We start from the raw sequence: 18499 nt of genomic DNA on the forward strand, positions 1-18499 counted from the left end.
GCATAAAGAAGGTTTCTAGACCAGCACATGTGGAAAGAGAGCAAAGGTGAATCAAGCGCGGGAAGATGATATTCCCATTAAAAGTCTTATCCTTGAGGGAAGTGGATGCAGCAATTATATACAATGAAGAGAAAAGCCCCCTCCTTTTCTGAGCGTAGCCCACAAGGGAAAAAAAAGAATGATTAAAAGAATCCATATCGAAGAGAACCCACACCCATTTTCACACCCCCCATCAAAAAAACAGAAACTAAGAAGAAGTCGGGCAAACGGTCGTCGTCGTCTTGACCACTACCGTCTTCGTCGTCGTAAACGGGATATGGTTCGTCGTGGTGGCCGTGTACACGGTCTGAACGGCGGCGGCCGCCGCAGGAGCAGCCGCTGCATTTGCATCGCAGGTAGTACTAGTGATTGTGGCGGTAGGGGCAGAGAGAGTGATGGTACGGGTGTCAAATTGTGTGTGCGTTTGCGTTTCTGTTTCTGTCTCCCTTTCGGTGGCAGTCTTGGTCACGGTGGCGGTAGGGGCAGAGTGAGTGATGGTGCGGGTGTCAAATTGCGTGTGCGTTTGCGTTTCTGTTTCTGTCTCCTTTTCGGTGGCAGTCTTGGTGACGGTGGCGGTGACGGTGACGGTGCTCGGGGCCGGGGGGTTTACTGCTGGGGCTGCTTGATTCGCGGCTTGGGTGTTAGTGGCTGTGGCAGTGGTGGTGACGGTCGTCGTCGCGGTGGAAGTGGAAGTCAGGACGGCAGTTGAGGTGGTAGTTACAGTAGCAGTGGTGGTCATCGTGGCAGCCGGCGCGTTCGCGGCGGGGGCGGCGGCGGCGGGGGCGTTGGTGGCGCCGCTGGAATCGCCGTTGGTGGGGATGCACATGCAGCCTCTGTTGGCTTTGTTAGTTCTATCCAGGATGTTGTCTTGGGATTTAAGGGAGAGGGCTGGCTTACGGCAAGGCCTGGCCGAGGAGCTCGAGGCCCAGGAGTTGCAGGGAGGGGTTGCTCTCGCTGGCGCACATGCCGGACTGGAAACCCTGGGCAATACACTGTTGTCTCTGGTGGTTAGTATTTGCAATGCCGGAGGGGTTAGAGGGATTGTGAGAAGGAAGAGGGCGACTTGCCTGAACAATACAGACGTTGGAGTCGCATGATCGCTTGGCGAGGCTACCGTGCGAGGGCAAAGCGAGCGCAGTGTAGCTGCTGCATGCGAGCAGGAGAGTTACAAATGAGGTGCGCATATTGGTGGTTGATTTTGGACTCTGCAACGATCGTCGATTGGGTTATGGCGAAGTGTTGAGGGTGATTATAGTATTGATGATAGGAGACGAGGCGTAGTTCTTGGTTGCACAAAGTTAACCCGGGCAATCCTAGGCATTTAAATCTTCCTCTTTCCAGAATTCTCGCAGGGCTTACATTGAACTCAAGCCTTTGAGGCTACCGGTGTGGAATTCGAGAATCATACATCCTTTGTCCTCTCAACAACATCCGATCTAATTTTGGGACATCTTTCCCTCGAAAAGATTAAGGAATGCGTGGATCTCGAGATATAACCGTCCACCCCTCGGGTGGCTTTGCGGTTGTTGCCCGGAAGACCAGGTATCGAGAATGTGGAGGGTCAGGGTACCCCAGCAACCGCGCATCTGTCAATCCATCTGGTATGTGTAAGTGTAAGAAATAAGAATTTAATTGGCGGACGATAGAAGTTGGCTATTTGGGTTCGGTCAGGTACCCGAGAGTTGGGTCTCCCCCCTTGCTTCATCCACAATGCTATTCTTCGTCTATCAATCAAAACACACAACAGTGATAGCTCTTCTCCTGGGCGCTGACTGAGCAGGGTCGATTCGTTCCCTTTAGCCTTGACATTACGTTGTTTCGCATGGAGTCAACCTGGGAGATTGAGCCTGCGCTAGTCCCTGGACGACCAGATTTAGATTTCTCCCTACTATGAACCAGAGAGTGGTCGCCATTGTCAAGCTTTATGTTGCTTGTAATCTGTACTAATCACATCGGTCTTTCAGACTATATATAGTACAGTTGAGGAATTGAACCATCGGGTTCTGTTGACCAGAATTTCGCAACAAATCAGAAGGAGTACCACAAGCAGTCAAATCTTGTTAAGCTTATTGTCAGATAGTAGAATTACCGGGTCTATGACAGAAATACTCTAGCTCCTTGATCTCCTGTAGAACACATATTGCAAGCTGTACAATCTTGAAACCAAAATATAGTTGGTTGAACGAAGTCGCCCAATGGCCCCTACCTTTATGATGCAAGCTTAATCGTTATGCCTACTTCGCTATAGTCGACTCGCCAAGACAAGGGTCACTTGATTTAGGCACAGTCTGCGAGAACGCCAAAATCCAAGATGACTTGACGCTCGAGATTTGAGAAAACTTGACATGAAAATAGCGCTACCTTTGAGATTAACTCATATCACCGCGATTCCGCTCCGGGGTAAGTACTTAACCGAGGAAATGTTTCTAAGCCTTGTTTGTGGGAGGTACAAAATCGTCACTATCGCCAGAGTTCATGGTCAGACAACGATGACATGGAGTAGTGTTGGAGGTTATGGCTATCTGTAGCATCGTCACTAAGAGGGCGTTTAGGAAGGTATATATCACCGCTACCGAAAACTGGTCCGTGAACCCGAAACCGGGCAGCAGGTTGTAGCTGCCTCAACTTTTGCACAGGTATCTGGTTTTTCCCCGTTTCTTTTACGATTTGTCCGTAGAGGAATGAATTGCACTTGGAATAGAACGATAGTAGGACCATAATCTCTGACGGTATAATTGATATTCATCAGCCGGAAGATGTCATTCAACCCGTCCGAGCTACTCGATGACCGCCGAGCCCTAAGTCGGGTCCTGCCGTGCGGACGTGCCTGGGGCCTACGATTGGTCCAGCCGATTAGGGCTACTAGGATACTAGTACTCTAGTACTCCTACTAAAACTGTAGCATTGAGAACCAACTCACATCAGTCGACAAACTGCGATTGGCGTAAGCTACAGGCCTCTCAGCTAGTGAGAATTCAAGCTCAGCCGCACAAAGCGGGTCAAGAAGAAAAAGCGGGGGTAAAAGCAGTGCCCCCGCCAGCGGCAGACTGAATTTGTACCGAGTAAGATACAAAGCAAAAGATGCCACCACACTCAGCAGTTGCAATCCTATGCACATCTCAAAGGACCTTGCCAAGCATCTCACGTAGTTCATCCGCAACAAAGTCCGGATTATCCTTCTGAACAAAGTGCCCGGCCCCCGGCGCCTGAAGCGGACCCTTGCTCCGCTCCGAGTCGGTCAGCCTCGCCAGCCCCTCATTGAATCGATGCCAGTAGGGATTCATGTAGACCTGCGTGAGCCGCGGAGGCGCGCCGCCCATCTTCTCGAACTCAACCTCAAACGCCGCGAACTCGTGGCCCACCACCGTCACCCAGGGCCCGCGGCCGTCCGGGCCCTGCAACTTGGGCCCGTCGCTGTCCGGCAAGAGCTGCACCAGGTTGCGCCGGCTCAGACCCTCGCGGCTGCCGTTGCTGGGGTGGAAGACCCGTTGCATGTAAGCTCTTGCGGCGCGGATCGCATCCTCGTCTACTCCTTCTGGTAAGCTGCTCGGATTAAAGTCGGGTGCATCTGGGTCCGGGTAGATGGAGACGAAGTCAGAGTTGGCGAGCACGCTGTCCAGGAACAGGAGTCCGGCGACGGTGCCGGTGTATTTTTGTGCATAAAGGCGGACCAGTGCGCCGCCAATTGAGTTGGACACTAGGATGAGCGGTAGCTCGCTGAGATTGGAGACGCCCATCTTCTCCGCGGCCACTTGTGTGAGTAGCTGGCGCAAGTCCCGGACAACGGTTAATGTGTCGTGGCCGTGCGTGGGGTCCTCGGCGGTGCTGTCGGTGGGGTCTCGGTCGGTGGTTTGGCCCTGGCCGTACCGGTCGTAGGTTAGCATCGCTGGCAGGCCGGCGGCGGGAGGCTGAGCCTGCAGGCGCGCGATGACGCCCTCCCAGGCGGTCTGCGAGAGCCCGAGGCCGTTGACGAAGACGACTAGAGCGGGCTGTTTGACGGCGCCCACGGCGGGATGGAAGCTGTAGCTGAGCTGAGCGGAGGGCTTGGTAGCCAGGGAGATGAATTGGTAGTGCGACATGGTGATGAATGAGTTGGTAATTGGATAGACAGGGGAATAAGAAGGAGTGCAGAAGAGATGACAGACTGAAGTTAGGGAGTCTGGCTATCGAGGGCAACTTATAGGCAGGTATAGTAAGCGGGGACCACCATATGGGGCTAATGGTCTTAGCTTTCGGCCCATCGGTTTATTGTGCGCGCCCGAGTTAGTGGATCCACAGCCTGTATATTGCACAGGTATCTGGTTTTTCCCCGTTTCTTTTACAAATGGCGAAGTTCACCCGCGGGAATGTGCACACGTCCGGGTATTCCTACGAGGCCTGGTGTGCGATGGGGATGTAGATCCCCCGGATGCACGCTGTGCGCTGGAAAATGGGAGTTCATGTTCATTGAGAGATTTCTTGACCTCGGACAGAAGCTCTCAATCTCCTCCTCCTTCTCCTCCTCCTCCTCCTCCTCACCATCAGGAAAGGAAAATGTGCTACATACATCAACCAGAAACCACTCCTCCTCTTTGGCTAACAGGGGCATCGGCAGGATCATAAACCAGGACTCAAGCGCACCCCCTTTGTCCTGGTCGCGGAACCGATTCCCGCTCACGCAGAGGTTGTGTTCCACTTTCCGATACCTTTCTGTATCACTGTAGGGCTTCTTCCCGTACAAGAAGTGGTTATTCGTCCAGTTTCCATATTTGGTGTCCCACCAGTCGCCCTTGACTACCTGGTAGGCGGAGCGTGGATGGTAATGGACGTCCTTCGTGTAGTAAGCCGAGTCGTCACTCAATGCAGCGCGGTTGCAGATATATTCCACCAGGAGGTGGCCGTAGAAATGCTCCGGCTTGTCCGGGTCATAGGTGGAGGAGGATCGCGGACCGCTTGAAGAAGCATTCGCCTTCGGGGTAAGCGAAGGACTTTTTTTAGTATGAAAGATCCAGATAGCTTTTGATGTGTAGTAGTTGAGAGAGTTGAACTAACAAATGTTCTGAGTGAGAACGTGGAGTTTGCATTTTATGATCATCGAGAAGATCTGTCTCAGTCGATCTGTATTTTGCTGGGTCCAGAGCTGAAGAGCTGTGCAACACACCTTTATGCGAAAAACGATAAAAGCACTCCCTTTTCGTTGGCCGGGACATGAATCATAGTTTCGGTTTGACGGATACATTCACCCATACCGCGCAAATGATCTTGTGACTGTGTTCGAAGGATAAGCCTGCCTAATGATGATTGAGAACCGCCGGGAAAGGAATTCCAGAGATGGTTCGGGTTGGCGGTGGTTCTGATGGTTCTAGACCACACCGGTCAACTTGATCGTCCCAGGTAAGACAGCCTGTGTCAGACATGACTGTAAGTCACACCCCAAGCTACGGCCTTCGAGTGCGATCCGTTGAATACGAGATTCCTGTCAACATATCTTCAACTATGATCCTTGCAGGAACATCTTAGCGTAGGACTAGCCAACAAGACGAGTCAATATGCAGGGCCTTCGCCACTGCAAGCTCGATGTATCACGGTGTGTGGCATGTTTTACCTTCTGTGCCATGTTTCAGATCGCGGGAAACAGATCCTGGGACAAATCATTCATGCACTTTCCGGCCTGGCCAAAGACGGGAGCACCATCTCTTATCATTGATCGATGGAGTCTATCGTGATTTCAGCTGCAGCAAGGATCATTCACCCCTTTGTGCAAGGGAGAGCTGCTCTGACCGCCCGGAACCACCTATAGTCGAAAGCATATGCAGCCGAGCAGATGAACAAAACGAGAAACCGAAGAGACCGGCTCAGGACTTACGACTCACCGCAGGACAAGACAGGGAGTAGGGAAGATGAGCTTAGTTTTGCTCTACCTGAAATGTGCCACTAGACTCCAGTACTCGTGTAAGACCCGAATCTGTCCCTGAAGTCCTCGGTTTTGCTTAGTAGTCAACGATCATCTTTTGATGGGTGTTTGACATGATACATGCAACCGTTCTGCGAGCGCTATCCTTTTCTGCATCCGGTTCGCTTATGCGCGCAGACAAAATTTCCGAGAAAAGTACAACCACCAGTGAACCTGAACGGTGGAGGGTATGTCCGCTGAATGCCAATAGCCCCGAGCTTGCAAAGCTAAGAGATTGCTTTACCGTAGTGTCGTATGGCAACATAATCTCATTGATTATGCCGTGATAAGGAATATAAGTTCCTGTTTCCGTAATTGCCAGGGACCAGCGGATGGTGGGAGGGTGAATCTGTAGCGGCCTGGCAAGAGGTGAATAACGTAGTGCATTTATCGCGATTCTCCTCGATAGGCAGGTGTACTGAATATGATGGATGGGCAGGGTTGTTTACATCAGACGGAAACCGGTTCCGAGGGTCGTCAGTCAGTCATGCTCATAGTTACTATACCTGATCCAAAACCTGGTACTACAGTGTTGCGGATCCATCAAATATGCGGACGGTACACAAGCATATACTACCTCTATGCTTGTGTTCCTCTTGTCGCAATTACAACGATCACGACTTTTAAACATCTTTTATCTTTACTTCCTACGACCGCCGCCCCCGCCAGTGCCAGTTCCAACACCAGAGCCCCCACTGCCCTACGCGCAAACATTCAAAAACCCAACAACAAACTACACACCATAATAACATCCTTACCCCTTACCTGAAAAGAAAGCCACGACCATACCGGCTCATTATGACAACATGCCACATTCGTCTTGCAAGACGAACTGCCGCTCATTGTGCCAGAAACTCAGCCATCTTTCACCCCATAACTCTATCCTATAACAATGACCTTAAGAAGAGACATACAAGGAGTGCACCCCACTCCGACAGTCAGCGGCTTCCCCAGCACCACCGTCGAATGCAACACCGGGCAGCACTTGACGGATTCCCCTGCCGCACAGGTCACGGGCGTATCGCGTTAATTCAATTCTGGGATTGGGGCTACCATCGAGGTCGTGGCTGCCACTGCTGCGGCCAGGATGGCGAGGAGGTATCGGTCAGGAAGCATGATCTTGATTCCCGGTGGTATGCGTTGATTCAAGTCTAATCTGAGTTCTCGAGTTCGGGGTTATGGCGAAGGGGTAGGGAGGTTTGGAAGGATTTACTGGAGCTTTGAGCGGTATATAGACCTTTCTGGATCCGCGAGGACTGTGCAGTAGATGGTCTGGGCTGGCACGAGGAGTAAGTGCTTCATTCGGCTTGTAGTGGTTGAATGCGAACGGCCGCTGGTGTTGTACCATGGAACAGGAAGGCGAGCACGGGCTCACCCTATGGATTAAGCTATGTTGCTTTTTAGGGTCGCGCGGAACAAAAACCACTAAATCTATGATGTGATTGCCACACCACCTTGATACTGTATCTGTAAGGGCTTTTCATTCCACATCATCTTGAGATCGAGTACTTACATAGATCAGGGACTATCTAGCTACTACTTACATTAGGATTCCTAGAATTCTTAGGACTATTAGAACAATTAGGGAATACACATAATTACATCGCATATGTGACTGCCTCGGGTCGAGTATAACAAGGAGTCTGCCCTTTGATTTAATCAAAATTAGAATTGTGTAGCAACAAACATACTCGAAAAGAGTGTACTCATCTTGCACTGGAGTTGTGTATTTCCATGCTCGGCTGGGTCCCGGGGATAGTTCAAAGATGCCTTGGGTAAGCGGGAAGCCCTAGCTTCTGTCACCTGTGTTTCTCTATGCTTAGCGCCAGAACTTTCGAGAAAGATATATCGTCTGTCAGACTGGTCAGTGGAGATTGCAAGCTACAAAATCGCGGGTAGATCCACCAGTTGCGAAGAATCGTATGTGGGACCGTGACTTTTTCGGTTTGATGTTATATGGTTGCATAATCTCATTGAGCACTTGCATATAATGATTGGATTCGCTCCTGTAGCTGATGAGATAATGTGTAGCTGAGACGCTTTATGGATTCTGTTGATAAGAGTGGCTAGAAATGGGATGGTTAGGATTTTATGGATTATAAAGAGTGTCAGGCTTGCGAAGATGAATAAGTGTGGATGCGGTACCGCCAGTGGAGAGTCCGATGCCGTGGGTGGACCCCGCTAGTGGTTGTTATTTTGTCAGTGATACTTTTTCTTGTTCTACCAGGGTTTTGAAGTCACTAATATGAATTACCCCAGTGGGCCATTTAATCTGTAGTGATGCTGATCAATGCCTAATGATCTCATTGACATCATTCTCATGGAGGGACGATATAAAATATAGATGAGGTCAACAATCATCGAGCACAGTCAGGGTCAAAATGATGCTATATGGGGTCGATCGGTAGAAACAAAATAACCTTCAATAATAATAATTCGCAATGATGGAGCGTGATAGGCACAGCGCGGCATGTATCTAATAAGCATGGAACCAGCCAAAGAAGTAAACACTTGAGATGCGATTGGGAACTCGAAAGCAGGAGAGGTGACCTTTCCTCGGTTTATCAAGTATTTCAAAACCAAATAACTAGCTCAAACAAGAACGAGGACAAAGAAAAGAAGGCAAACGAGGCGCTAAGAAAAGTCCTCCTCTTGCGACTCAATATTGTTCTTAATCCGCAGCAGGAGCGTCGTCTTCCACTTATCCAACTTGCTGAGCTGGTCGTACTGGAAAAGCTTGTCGGCGAAAGCTTCCTGGTCACCTGCTTCACAGGCCTGAACCAGGTCGACGAGGAGCTGGTGCTCACGCGTGGAGGCGAAGGTGGTGTCGATGTCGCGGTAGTTCTCGAGAGCACGGTTGGTGGCGACCAAGTCCTATTTTCGATGTTAGGCAGTTGAGGATGTAAGGGGTTGACAGTAAACCAACATTCGTCGCCAGGTGGCAGATACCAGCCTTGAGGAAGTAGTCCTTGACCGACCACTTCATAAGGTTGTTGTTGATGGATGAGCGGCCGATGCGCTCGTAGTGCTCGATGGCCTTGTAGTAGTCACCCTCGAGGGCGGCCAGATCCGCGGCCTTGAGGTAGTGCTTGTTCGCGAGGCTGAATTTGCATGATTAGCCCTGCCGGAGAGATGGCCCGAACGCTCCAACCCTGAAAGGTAGAACATACGCCTCAGCATTATCACCCTCAAACCATTCCGCCGCCTTCTCATAGGCTTCCAGGGCCTTCTTGTTGTCACCCAGTTCCACCTCATACACTTCGGCCAGATGTTGCTGCTGCGACGCAGCGCGACGGAGGTTTCCCTTGAGCACGTAGTGTTGAATGGCGCTGGAGAGCACGCGGGCGGCGTCCTCGGGGTCGGACTTGCGGTAGACCTTGAAGGCTTCGGTCAGGGTGTTGGCAGCGTCATCGGGCTCGTTGAGGTTCTGCGCCTGAATAGATGCGGCCTTTTCAAATGCAAGACCGGCTTCCTTGTCTGAAAATGGGGAGGAGGGCGTTAGTGTCAGGGTGGAGGTAAAGCGACAGGGAACGGGGTGCGGAGGCTGCTTACTCTGCTTCTGAACTCGGAAGGCATTCGCAGCCTGCGAGTACAAGTCGGCTGCATTTTCATATTTTTCTGTGCGACCGCCAAAGAAGCTAAAGCCACCAGATGCGCGACTCAGCGCTTGATCAGCCTAAAGAGTGGAGGAGCATGGAATCAGTGATCGTCATTCATTTGGAGTCGGGTTGTGATAACGTTGAGGAACAGCGGGGCGGGGGGGATAAGGAGATTTTACTTTTTGGAGAAGAACTCGGGGATCTTGAGCCATGCTGAACAGTTGAAACTTATTTACCACAGACAAAAGCAGAAGCTATATTCAAGCTAGAGCGAATAAAGGATATTGGAAAGATGAAGGTGGCTCAGCCAGCAAGATGAGGAGAAGATGGAGGGCGAACTGAAGCGTTCAAGGTTGCCGTCACTAACAGCGGCGGGATCAAGAGCTTCCCTCCACATCAACGTAGGCGGTGGGCTGTCCCGCCCTTTCATTGGAGGACAGCCACAATTTGTTGTGCTTTTTGCTCTCTTCCCTTCCTCCACCGCAATTCACTGGAACTCACTCAATCTCCAGCCTGCCTTGCTTGTTTATCTCTCGCTTTGGCTTTTACAATTGGCAAACGTGTCTACTACATTGTTCAATCTGACCTACTACTTGGGCAACGTCTTTCGCACTCACCATCACGACCGACATGTTCTTGCGCAACAGCAGCTCACGGCTATCCGCCTTGTTGCGACGTCAATCTCCGCGCTCCCTCGTCGCCAAACATCGCTCATATTCTACTTCCCAGCCTCAAGGACAAGATGACATTGACGCTATTCTTGCCAAGCCGACTTGGTCTGTCCGCTCGCTGCTTCCCGACGAGACCGATAAGCCCTCCACCCCCTCGGTGACTCCCGAACAGCTTCGCCATCTGCTCCGCTTGTCTGCACTGCCTCAACCCGCGAACGAGGAAGAAGAGACAAAAATGCTCGACACTCTGGAGTCTCAGATCCATTTTGTGAAGCAAATCCAGCGCGTCGATGCCAGCGGCGTTGAACCTCTACAAAGCATCCGCGACGAGACTCCTGAAGCGGTGAAGGAAAACACGATTGGTCTGGAAAAGCTCAAAGAAGCCTTGTCCAAGGAACGAGTTGTCGGACGCAACAAGAGGATCCAACGAGTTGAATCGCAAAGGAACGAGCGACCGGACGGAGACATCTGGGATGGAAACGCCCTCGCATATGCTTCCAAGACCAAAGGCAAATTCTTCGTTGTGGACACCAAAAACTAAGCGCTTCTTTCTAAGGGAGAAAAGAGACCAAAATCGGGCACTTGGCACGCACGCTGGAAGGTTGATTCTCAACTTAAGAGTGACATACGTGACTGTTTCAGCTGCTCGAAATAACCGGGGGCAGTCTGGGCGCTGAGTCAGCCGTGATCTCATATCCGCTGCAAGCGGCGACCTCCTGATTTCTGTCTCACTCACTGATGCCTACGTGATTGCACCTTGTAAGACACCTCTTAGCAGCAATTGATGTAAATCTCCGACTGTGGTCATCCGCGATCATGTGGAAATCGTTCAAAGAGAAACATGCTAGCAAATTCGGGTCGAGCCATGCGACGCCGCCTGCTCCGTCCCCGAGCGACCGCGGAGCAGATCTGACAACCATCCTCGACCGCCCGCAGCGCGCTGACTTGACTGTTCTGGTCGCGGAGGCCATCGAGCATATGCGAAATGGCATTGTCGCTAATTTCCATGTCGCTCCTCCGGCCGTCCAGGAGACTACACATGACTTCTCTAAACATGAGGAGGACGAGGAAGATACGGACTCCTTGTTTGATCCTCTTGAACATCACGAGGACGAAAGCTCAAACGATCGTGCTCCATCGGAGGTTAAGACTTCGACCAAGGACCTTCAACTCGAGGCCAAAGCTCTCGCGGGCTTTGATGATTGGAGAGATACCGTCCTGCTCCGGATCGGGGAAGTAGTAAATCGGGACGATGATGCTCAGACTGAATCCAGCCAAGGCGACTCATCGCGAGAACTGCCCGAGCCACGACTTGAGGAGGATGAGACTGCCTTGAAGAAACTTCGCGAGGTGTATCCCCCGGTCGAAACGCCTCTTGTGCACCTGCCCAGAGCGAAGAAGTTGTTGATCCTACACTCGTTGCTACTGTTAATGCTGAGTCTGGAGCACTACAATGCTCGCTCACGGGTGCTGATGCTGTACGTATCGTCTTCCTTAAACCTTGACGTCAAGATCCTTAATGGAGACGAGGTCAAGGTCGCGCGGGGATTGCTCGACACAGCTCTTCAGCTTTCTCAAGCTGAAGCCAAAGAACCCGGGAAGCATCGCGATTCTTCTAGAAAGTGGAAGGTAGGAATAGCATCTGTTGCAGGAGCCGCGTTGATCGGCATCACGGGCGGGCTCGCCGCGCCTCTCGTTGCGGCTGGTCTTGGCACAGTCTTGGGTGGGCTTGGCCTCGGCGCCACAGCCGCTGCTGGCTACTTGGGCGCGTTGGCTGGTAGTGGTGTCATCGTCGGAGGGCTCTTTGGTGCCTACGGAGGCCGCATGACGGGCCGCATGGTCGACAAGTATGCGCGAGAAGTGGACGACTTCGCCTTCCTGCCTATTCGTGGTACCCATCAAAGGTCGGAGGACGAGAGGGAGGCAGCCGAAAACGATCATATGCTGCGAGTCACAATCGGCATCTCAGGCTGGGTTACGGAAGAAGAAAATTATGTTGTCCCGTGGAAAGTGGTTGGCAGCGAGTCAGAAGTATTCGGTCTACGCTGGGAAAGGAAGCCATTGATGAAACTCGGCAACGCCATGAACTATCTCGTCACGAGTGCTGCCTGGGCAGCTGGAGGCCAAGTCTTGTCTCGCACCATCTTTGCTCAGATTATGAGCGCAGTCATGCTACCCCTGGGGCTACTGAAGGTTGCCCGCGTTGCGGACAACCCATTCAGCGTGGCCAAGGCTCGTGCGGATAAGGCCGGTGAGGCACTTGCGGATGCCTTGATCAGCAAAGTACAGGGCGAAAGATCTGTCACGCTGATCGGGTACTCGATGGGCTCCCGGGTTATCTTTTCTTGTCTACAGACTCTCGCCAAGCGGCAGGCATTCGGCTTAGTGGAGTCGGCGGTTCTCATGGGCTCACCTACTCCGTCTAACGCACCTCACTGGCGTCGTCTACGCAGTGTTGTCAGTGGTCGATTGGTTAATGTGTACTCTGAAAACGACGCCGTTCTCGCTCTACTGTACCGAACCAGCAGCCTTCAGCTGGGTGTTGCTGGTCTACAGCCTGTGCAGAGTGTGTCAGGGGTGGAAAATGTGGACGCCAGCGATTTTATCAGCGGCCATCTGCGGTACCAGTTCCTGGTTGGACGCATCCTAGGCGTGGTGGGTCTAGAGAGTATCGATGCTGACGAAGTGGCTCGGGAGGAGGCAGCGTTGGCGGTCAAGGATAGAAAGCAGGAGCAAGAGCGCCTGCATAATGAGCGTGTTGCTGGATTGGAAGGGGATGAGTCTGCGCGGCGACTTCTGGAAAATGGCGATGCGCATGATGAAGAGAAGATACAAAATGATGTTGACCAGAAGACCAGAGAGGGCTTGTCTCAGGATCACGAAGTGCGCCCTGTCCAGGCTAAAAGTCCAATCAACCAGTGATGCGTATTGAGCTGTATTCACTGGAGTCTTGACAGGCTCCTTAGGTTAATAAAGGTTGAACCGAACTGGGCTGAATTGAGGAATCTTGAGCGATGTTCATTTAATTATTGGTACATTGAATCACCCGTATTGACAAACCATATTCACAATGTAGATTCTAAGATTCTCTATCATCCAGAGCGCCTTTTATTCAATGGAACCCTAAGAGATGATACCCCCCGCTGTCAACAACTTCTCCTTCCTCCTCCACGAACCATCCTTCCACATCCCAACCAACATACCTATCTCCATCGAACTTAGATCCTTTTGAATTCTTCTACACTTGAGACTATTGAACTGGCAGTAGCCATACTTGATAAGGTCTACATTCCAACAGTGACCCATTGGAAGTCTTGAAATCCGGCTCAACAAGTCAACTCCAATGACCTTCAACCCAAAAAAACTCCACAGAGGCCAAGAACCAATAGTATAAAGACCTCCACAGGTAAGAGGAGTTCAACAAGATTTGGAAGCCTGGTCTGGTCTGATGCTCGAAACATCAGAAATGCAGCTTCAGACCATAATCAAACTTACCTACTACGTTGAAACGAAAGATGCATCAGGACCCTTCCACCGACGCCTCTTGTTAATATATGCTTGTGCAATGCGGCAGTTTACAACGAGTTAATCGAGATATACCTAATTCTGGTTGCCGACCTGCCCATAATCATGTTCTCGGAAGACAGAGATCAGGTATTTCTTAACATAAGGCTCGTGAACCGTGGCCGCTGTAGGTCTTCAAAGCAGGAGTTTATGAATCGACACCACCGATTCAAACAATATATGAACAGGTGGATCGGAAATTCGAAAGGGCGAGGTTCTTCTGGCACTGATCATCAGAGTTTAATGTGCTGGCCGTACTGGCCGTACTATAAATCTGAAATAGAATTTCCCGGAACCGCGTCCAAGGCCTAAGACCAAGGCGAAAGCCGCAGCTCCTAGAGGAGCCATCCATACTCCAGAGCATTTGCGTCGGCAAGCTGAGTGTGGCAAACAGCGGTTCCGGGACTTACAACCTCACACATGATGAAGAGGAACCCAGCTTCTTTGAAACATGGTAAAGACTTGGGAGTGCTGATTGGAAGGGTATCTCATAGCCATAAACCGGGCACTTTTGCTAACGGACAGTATAGGTCAATTGGCTGCCTATATGGACTCTTACAAGTGTCGATATGGGCTCATGACCACGTTGGACCAAACGAGACTCGCCAAAGGGGCTGTGCTATACAGGTTTCAGCTGTCCGAGCGTTACTCGTATAGATGCACACTCGAGCACCTCCATTGCTTTTACTCGTAAAGCACAAAAGCCACCATCACCACCACCATTACTAAAAACAACTACTGCTGCCACTAAGCCGTTCGCAGATCAATCTATTGAACTACAATTGCCTTCACATCAACATTGAGGGTATTCGGCAGTAGATCAAAATGATCACCAACTTTTTCGCCAAAGCCGTGGCCACGGGAGGTAACAATCAGGCCCAACTTGGAAGAAGGAGACTGCTCCCGTGGTGGACGGAGACTTTCATCCCGACCCGAATGCCGCTGCAGATGCGGTCAATCTCCTATAAACCCCGAAACCGACCCAGCGGGACCACGGTTATCGCACCGGGAGAGCAAACTCCTCCAGCAGAGGGGCCAACTCTACCAGGGAGAAGAAGCCTGTGTGCCGTGTCGGGAGGGCAAGGGCCACTCCGCCGAATGTGTGGCAATGTCGGACCGGTCAGATCGTGCGCGTAACCATCGCGCATGTGTCAATTGCATCTACTCTGATTTTAAGAAGAGTTGCTTATTCGATCCTTCGTATCAAGCGGCCGGTAAGTCCCGCATTTTCTCCAGATTGCTAGGTGTTGACCATATACTGACGGGTTTCACTCAGAATCGCAACATTCTTCATTCAAGTCAGCTCGAACAGCTCTTGCGCAGCAGCAACCCAAAGTTTGGCTATGGGGCTCTTACTATTGCTTGTGCTCAGGGTGGCCTGCGGCAGCAGCAGCAGCACCGCGCACGGCAGAGAGAGAGGTATAAGAACGATATTATCACGACGCAGCTAACTCGTTTCTAATATCCGAGGCAATCAGTTCGGTACATAGATGGATTTCACCATATGTACGGGTTTCTGGTGACATACCATCCTACCTGGTTCATCCGTTGAGCTTCCGAAGGAATCGGAATTAGCGGCCTCGGGGTCTATGACACCCTAGGAGGTGGACAAGCATCACATTTCCTGAACCCAAGGGGTTTCTGCCTTGAGTAGGAGAATCATCCATCAGTCGTGAGGATACGAACCATGATGATAACTACAAAGCTCACTGGAATCTGGTCATTGAAAGGACAAGGGAAGGGAAGGGAAGGGGCGCAACTCAAAGGTCGAGGAAAGCAGCCTACAACTCATCCCTCTCCCATACGTCTTGCTTTCGTCGATGACGGTTTTACGCATCTTGGGAACCAGTACTGTCGGTCGTCTACGGCCACGAAGACCACCCGCGGACGTGGGTTTGTTGTATGATGGAAAGGGCACGCACGGACCTGAACATGAAGTATGGATGGCCGACGAGAATTTGGGCGCATGGGGCTTGGTAGCAGAGTTTGAAGAAACGCGAGCAAGGTATATCGCACCTACTTACTTTATTTGGGAGCGGGCAAAAACCCATGCAAAATTGTGGGGATCGAGGGCGATGAATGGGATGGTGTATATGGACACACTGCTGATCCAAGATGGGTCTGAGGCTGTTTAGTAGAGGGAGATGCAAGATGCAAGTTGTACTGGGAAGAGCCTCGCATCCGGCGTTCTTCTGTATTCTATACCATCATGACCATTGTCTGAAGACAGGAGGAACTACTTGAGGACGTTACAATTGATGCTGTACAGGTCAGCTTGTGACTTACTGCTTACAACAGTGCTACTGTTGACTTTGCATGACGGTGCACGAAACATGCAGATATTTGACATTATGACATTAGAAGATTAGCAAAATCCAAAGACCGAAATATGACATATCCATCACTCAATCCATTAACCAACTAGACAGAAAATTCCCAAGCTCGCAGCCTCCGACCGCTCATACACAGAATGATGAATCCACCTCGGTGTAGGTCGCTGTAACCCGACCCAGCGCAACGGCCTGGTTGTTGGTCAGGCTGTTCATGGCCGCCTCGGCAATATTGAAGCCACCGGGGGCAGCATCAATGGCCGTCACGTAGATCGAGGTGCTGCCGTAGGTCAGCTGGTAGCACTTTCCGCAGTTGGGACTGCCCCAGCCCGACACGGTGGGGGCACCTCCGATGTTGGGGAAGCCCGGGATGTCGGCAAAGGTCGCGTAGTTAAGGTTGGAGCAAGAGACAGTGTCGATGGACTGGCTGCCGGTATCAAACACAGTGTCGTAGGAGACGGACACACTGACGGCCTCGGCGGCCTCGGCGGCCTCAGTAGTGGCCTCGACTGGGGAGGCTAGGGCGGAGGAGTAGAAGACGCTGAGAACAGCCAGAGCAGATGCGAATGACTTCATTTTGGAGTGACGAATATTGTCTGGGCTGAGAGAGTATGAAGAAGTTATTACTCCTGGTTTATCGATGGCGTGGATAAGAGGATGTGCGAGATGAACTTGATGAACAGGCAATTTGAAGTGTCCGAGGAGCGGCTTATATAGCTTTCTCTCTTCCTTGACTTGGTCGAAGCGGTGTATCATCGAAGGTAGCCTCGCTCGGTAGTTGCCTGGATATGACCTACCTGGTCAACGTGCTGCTATGATCCGTCGCATCCGCCTAAGCACTGGAGGCCTGATGCTGGGAATAGTAACATGATCACAGAATATATCGTCCACGTATTCCGAACTAGGACAGTGACAGGTATAGATCTGCACACAACGAGGCGGGAGTGAGACATCCCCCCTCATTTGGCGGAGAGCAACACCACATCAGTAGTGAGCGGGAGGGACATGCGGGGGTGGCAGGGACCGCAGCACAGACAATCCGGACCAGTCAGAGCAAACGAGCTCGGGCTTGGGATGAGACATACAGCCTTAGAGGCATTTGCTGCTCTCTCATCCGGCTACCTCCGACTGGGAGAAAACCAGGTGACTTGTCTTGGAGGCTGTGGGTTGACTGGGAATGGATCCTATTCATAGATCATCCGAGTAATACAACTGCAGCATGGCCAGGTCATGCAACTCCATGCCAAGCGACTCAGCATTCCTTCCCGTATTCCGTCTTTAACAACGTCAATCATCAATCTCGACGATGAAGCTGCTTGGGGATATTTTTACTGGTGAGTCAAACATACATGGCCGATTCGATGATGGTTTGAACACCGAACCAAAAATTTTCTGCAAAGGCTTGACTACACCCAGAGTATCTTGGCGAATGGTGCCACTTAACTATTAACTGTTAAGGTCTCATCATGCCAAGAAACGAGACGAGCCATTAGGGAGGGATCGTCGCATCCGGCGTCGAAGCAGCGCGATGCCTCCCGTCGATCAATCCTTCCAGATCCGATGTTCGGAGTAACCCCCAGACAGAAGGTCGGGTACGCAAAATGCAGGAGGTCCGAAGCCCTGGGGTGGAAAACCACGGCCGCATTAGGGTTGGGCCGCGACGGCTCTATCCTACAGATTGAGGTGCCGAACACCTCTAAGGCACTGTGCAAAGCTGAGATGGTTGCTGTAATTTCCCACTGCCGACCGGTTGGAAATCCCTCCAATAAAACACTTGGTCTCCGCATTCTTTTTGTTTGTTACCAGCGACAACAAATCTGAAAGTGGTTTCCGTCGAGGCCCTGTTCATGCACTTTGGATTTGACGTTTGAAGCTGTGTCTGCTGATGACGATGGGAGTATCGCGGTAGCCGCAGTATGGTGGGATGGCACTTGGAGTAGACCACGGTTCATGGTTAGGAGCTCGTTCCTTGGAACTAGCCTCGCGGCTGGGAAGTTTGGTATGGTTCAGGAACCATGGATGAGCCATCACATGGCTGTTTCTGAAGATTAGCTTTCTATGTACCTCACGAGGTCGTACCCAGCCGATCGGGTCAGCTCCTGGCCACGTTTGGGGGGGAATCCCGAGCAATTAAGCTTCAAGACCATGGCTTTGGAAAGGTCCGCTCATCCCTGAAGATCACTGCACAACCCGAAATGAGTCAAGATTGGAGTAAGAGATGTGATGGCGTGTGGAAGGAATGACTTGGGGAAGGAGGAGCTGAGACAGTTGAGTTGACATCGATGTAGTATGAGTTGGTGAAACCTTAAAGAGGAAAGAAACCGAGAGACACGGAAAGGCCACTTGACTTGCCTTCTCTGTCCT

The 18499-nt window shown here is 51.4% G+C and overlaps 6 protein-coding genes across 6 annotated transcripts; 1 reads left to right on the plus strand and 5 right to left on the minus strand.

The window, feature by feature from the left end:
* Positions 1-247: 247 nt before the first annotated feature.
* On the minus strand, positions 248-1223 carry ASPACDRAFT_1855364 (uncharacterized protein; the record flags this gene model as incomplete). The annotated part of the gene is made up of 3 exons (XM_020197435.1): positions 248-872; positions 937-1031; positions 1122-1223. The coding sequence occupies 3 exons, from the start codon at positions 1221-1223 to the stop codon at positions 248-250; spliced, it is 822 nt and encodes a 273-aa protein (XP_020057161.1).
* A 1855-nt stretch (positions 1224-3078) lies between these two features.
* ASPACDRAFT_1887562 (alpha/beta hydrolase) lies at positions 3079-4144 on the minus strand. Its single transcript, XM_020198463.1, has one exon. The coding sequence runs from the start codon at positions 4116-4118 to the stop codon at positions 3159-3161; it is 960 nt and encodes a 319-aa protein (XP_020057162.1). The 5' UTR covers positions 4119-4144; the 3' UTR covers positions 3079-3158.
* Positions 4145-4407: 263 nt separating this feature from the next.
* ASPACDRAFT_42318 (uncharacterized protein) lies at positions 4408-7087 on the minus strand (the record flags this gene model as incomplete). Its single annotated transcript, XM_020201082.1, has 3 exons — positions 4408-4461; positions 4586-4987; positions 7025-7087. 3 exons carry the CDS (start codon positions 7085-7087, stop codon positions 4408-4410), a joined length of 519 nt encoding a protein of 172 aa, XP_020057163.1.
* Positions 7088-8300: 1213 nt separating this feature from the next.
* On the minus strand, positions 8301-9882 carry sec17 (alpha-soluble NSF attachment protein SEC17). The gene is made up of 5 exons (XM_020205021.1): positions 9750-9882; positions 9524-9647; positions 9142-9448; positions 8898-9072; positions 8301-8845 (listed from the first exon to the last, which is right to left on the minus strand). Exons 1-5 carry the CDS (start codon positions 9780-9782, stop codon positions 8606-8608), a joined length of 879 nt encoding a protein of 292 aa, XP_020057164.1. The 5' UTR covers positions 9783-9882; the 3' UTR covers positions 8301-8605.
* A 149-nt stretch (positions 9883-10031) lies between these two features.
* ASPACDRAFT_1867936 (DUF726 domain protein) lies at positions 10032-13163 on the plus strand (the record flags this gene model as incomplete). Its single annotated transcript, XM_020197909.1, has 2 exons — positions 10032-10761; positions 11079-13163. The coding sequence occupies exons 1-2, from the start codon at positions 10201-10203 to the stop codon at positions 13161-13163; spliced, it is 2646 nt and encodes an 881-aa protein (XP_020057165.1). The 5' UTR covers positions 10032-10200.
* A 3101-nt stretch (positions 13164-16264) lies between these two features.
* On the minus strand, positions 16265-16711 carry aspf13 (allergenic cerato-platanin Asp F13; the record flags this gene model as incomplete). The annotated part of the gene is made up of 1 exon (XM_020203469.1): positions 16265-16711. The coding sequence occupies one exon, from the start codon at positions 16709-16711 to the stop codon at positions 16265-16267; it is 447 nt and encodes a 148-aa protein (XP_020057166.1).
* Between the last annotated feature and the right edge of the window lie 1788 nt (positions 16712-18499).

The sequence above is a fragment of the Aspergillus aculeatus genome, assembly GCF_001890905.1.
Source record: "Aspergillus aculeatus ATCC 16872 unplaced genomic scaffold ASPACscaffold_6, whole genome shotgun sequence".
In the NCBI taxonomy this organism is placed as follows: Eukaryota; Fungi; Ascomycota; class Eurotiomycetes; order Eurotiales; family Aspergillaceae; genus Aspergillus; species Aspergillus aculeatus.

Excerpts from the sequence above, each read along its gene's own strand:
- ASPACDRAFT_1887562 (XM_020198463.1), bottom strand. The coding sequence starts at position 4,118 with ATGTCGCACTACCAATTCATCTCCCTGGCTACCAAGCCCTCCGCTCAG.
- sec17 (XM_020205021.1), bottom strand. The coding sequence starts at position 9,782 with ATGGCTCAAGATCCCCGAGTTCTTCTCCAAAAA. Across the intron at positions 9,449-9,523 it reads CTTCCGAGTTCAGAAGCAGA|ACAAGGAAGCCGGTCTTGCA; the intron begins GTAAGCAGCCTC and ends CCCCATTTTCAG. Across the intron at positions 9,073-9,141 it reads GAGGGTGATAATGCTGAGGC|CCTCGCGAACAAGCACTACC; the intron begins GTATGTTCTACC and ends ATGCAAATTCAG.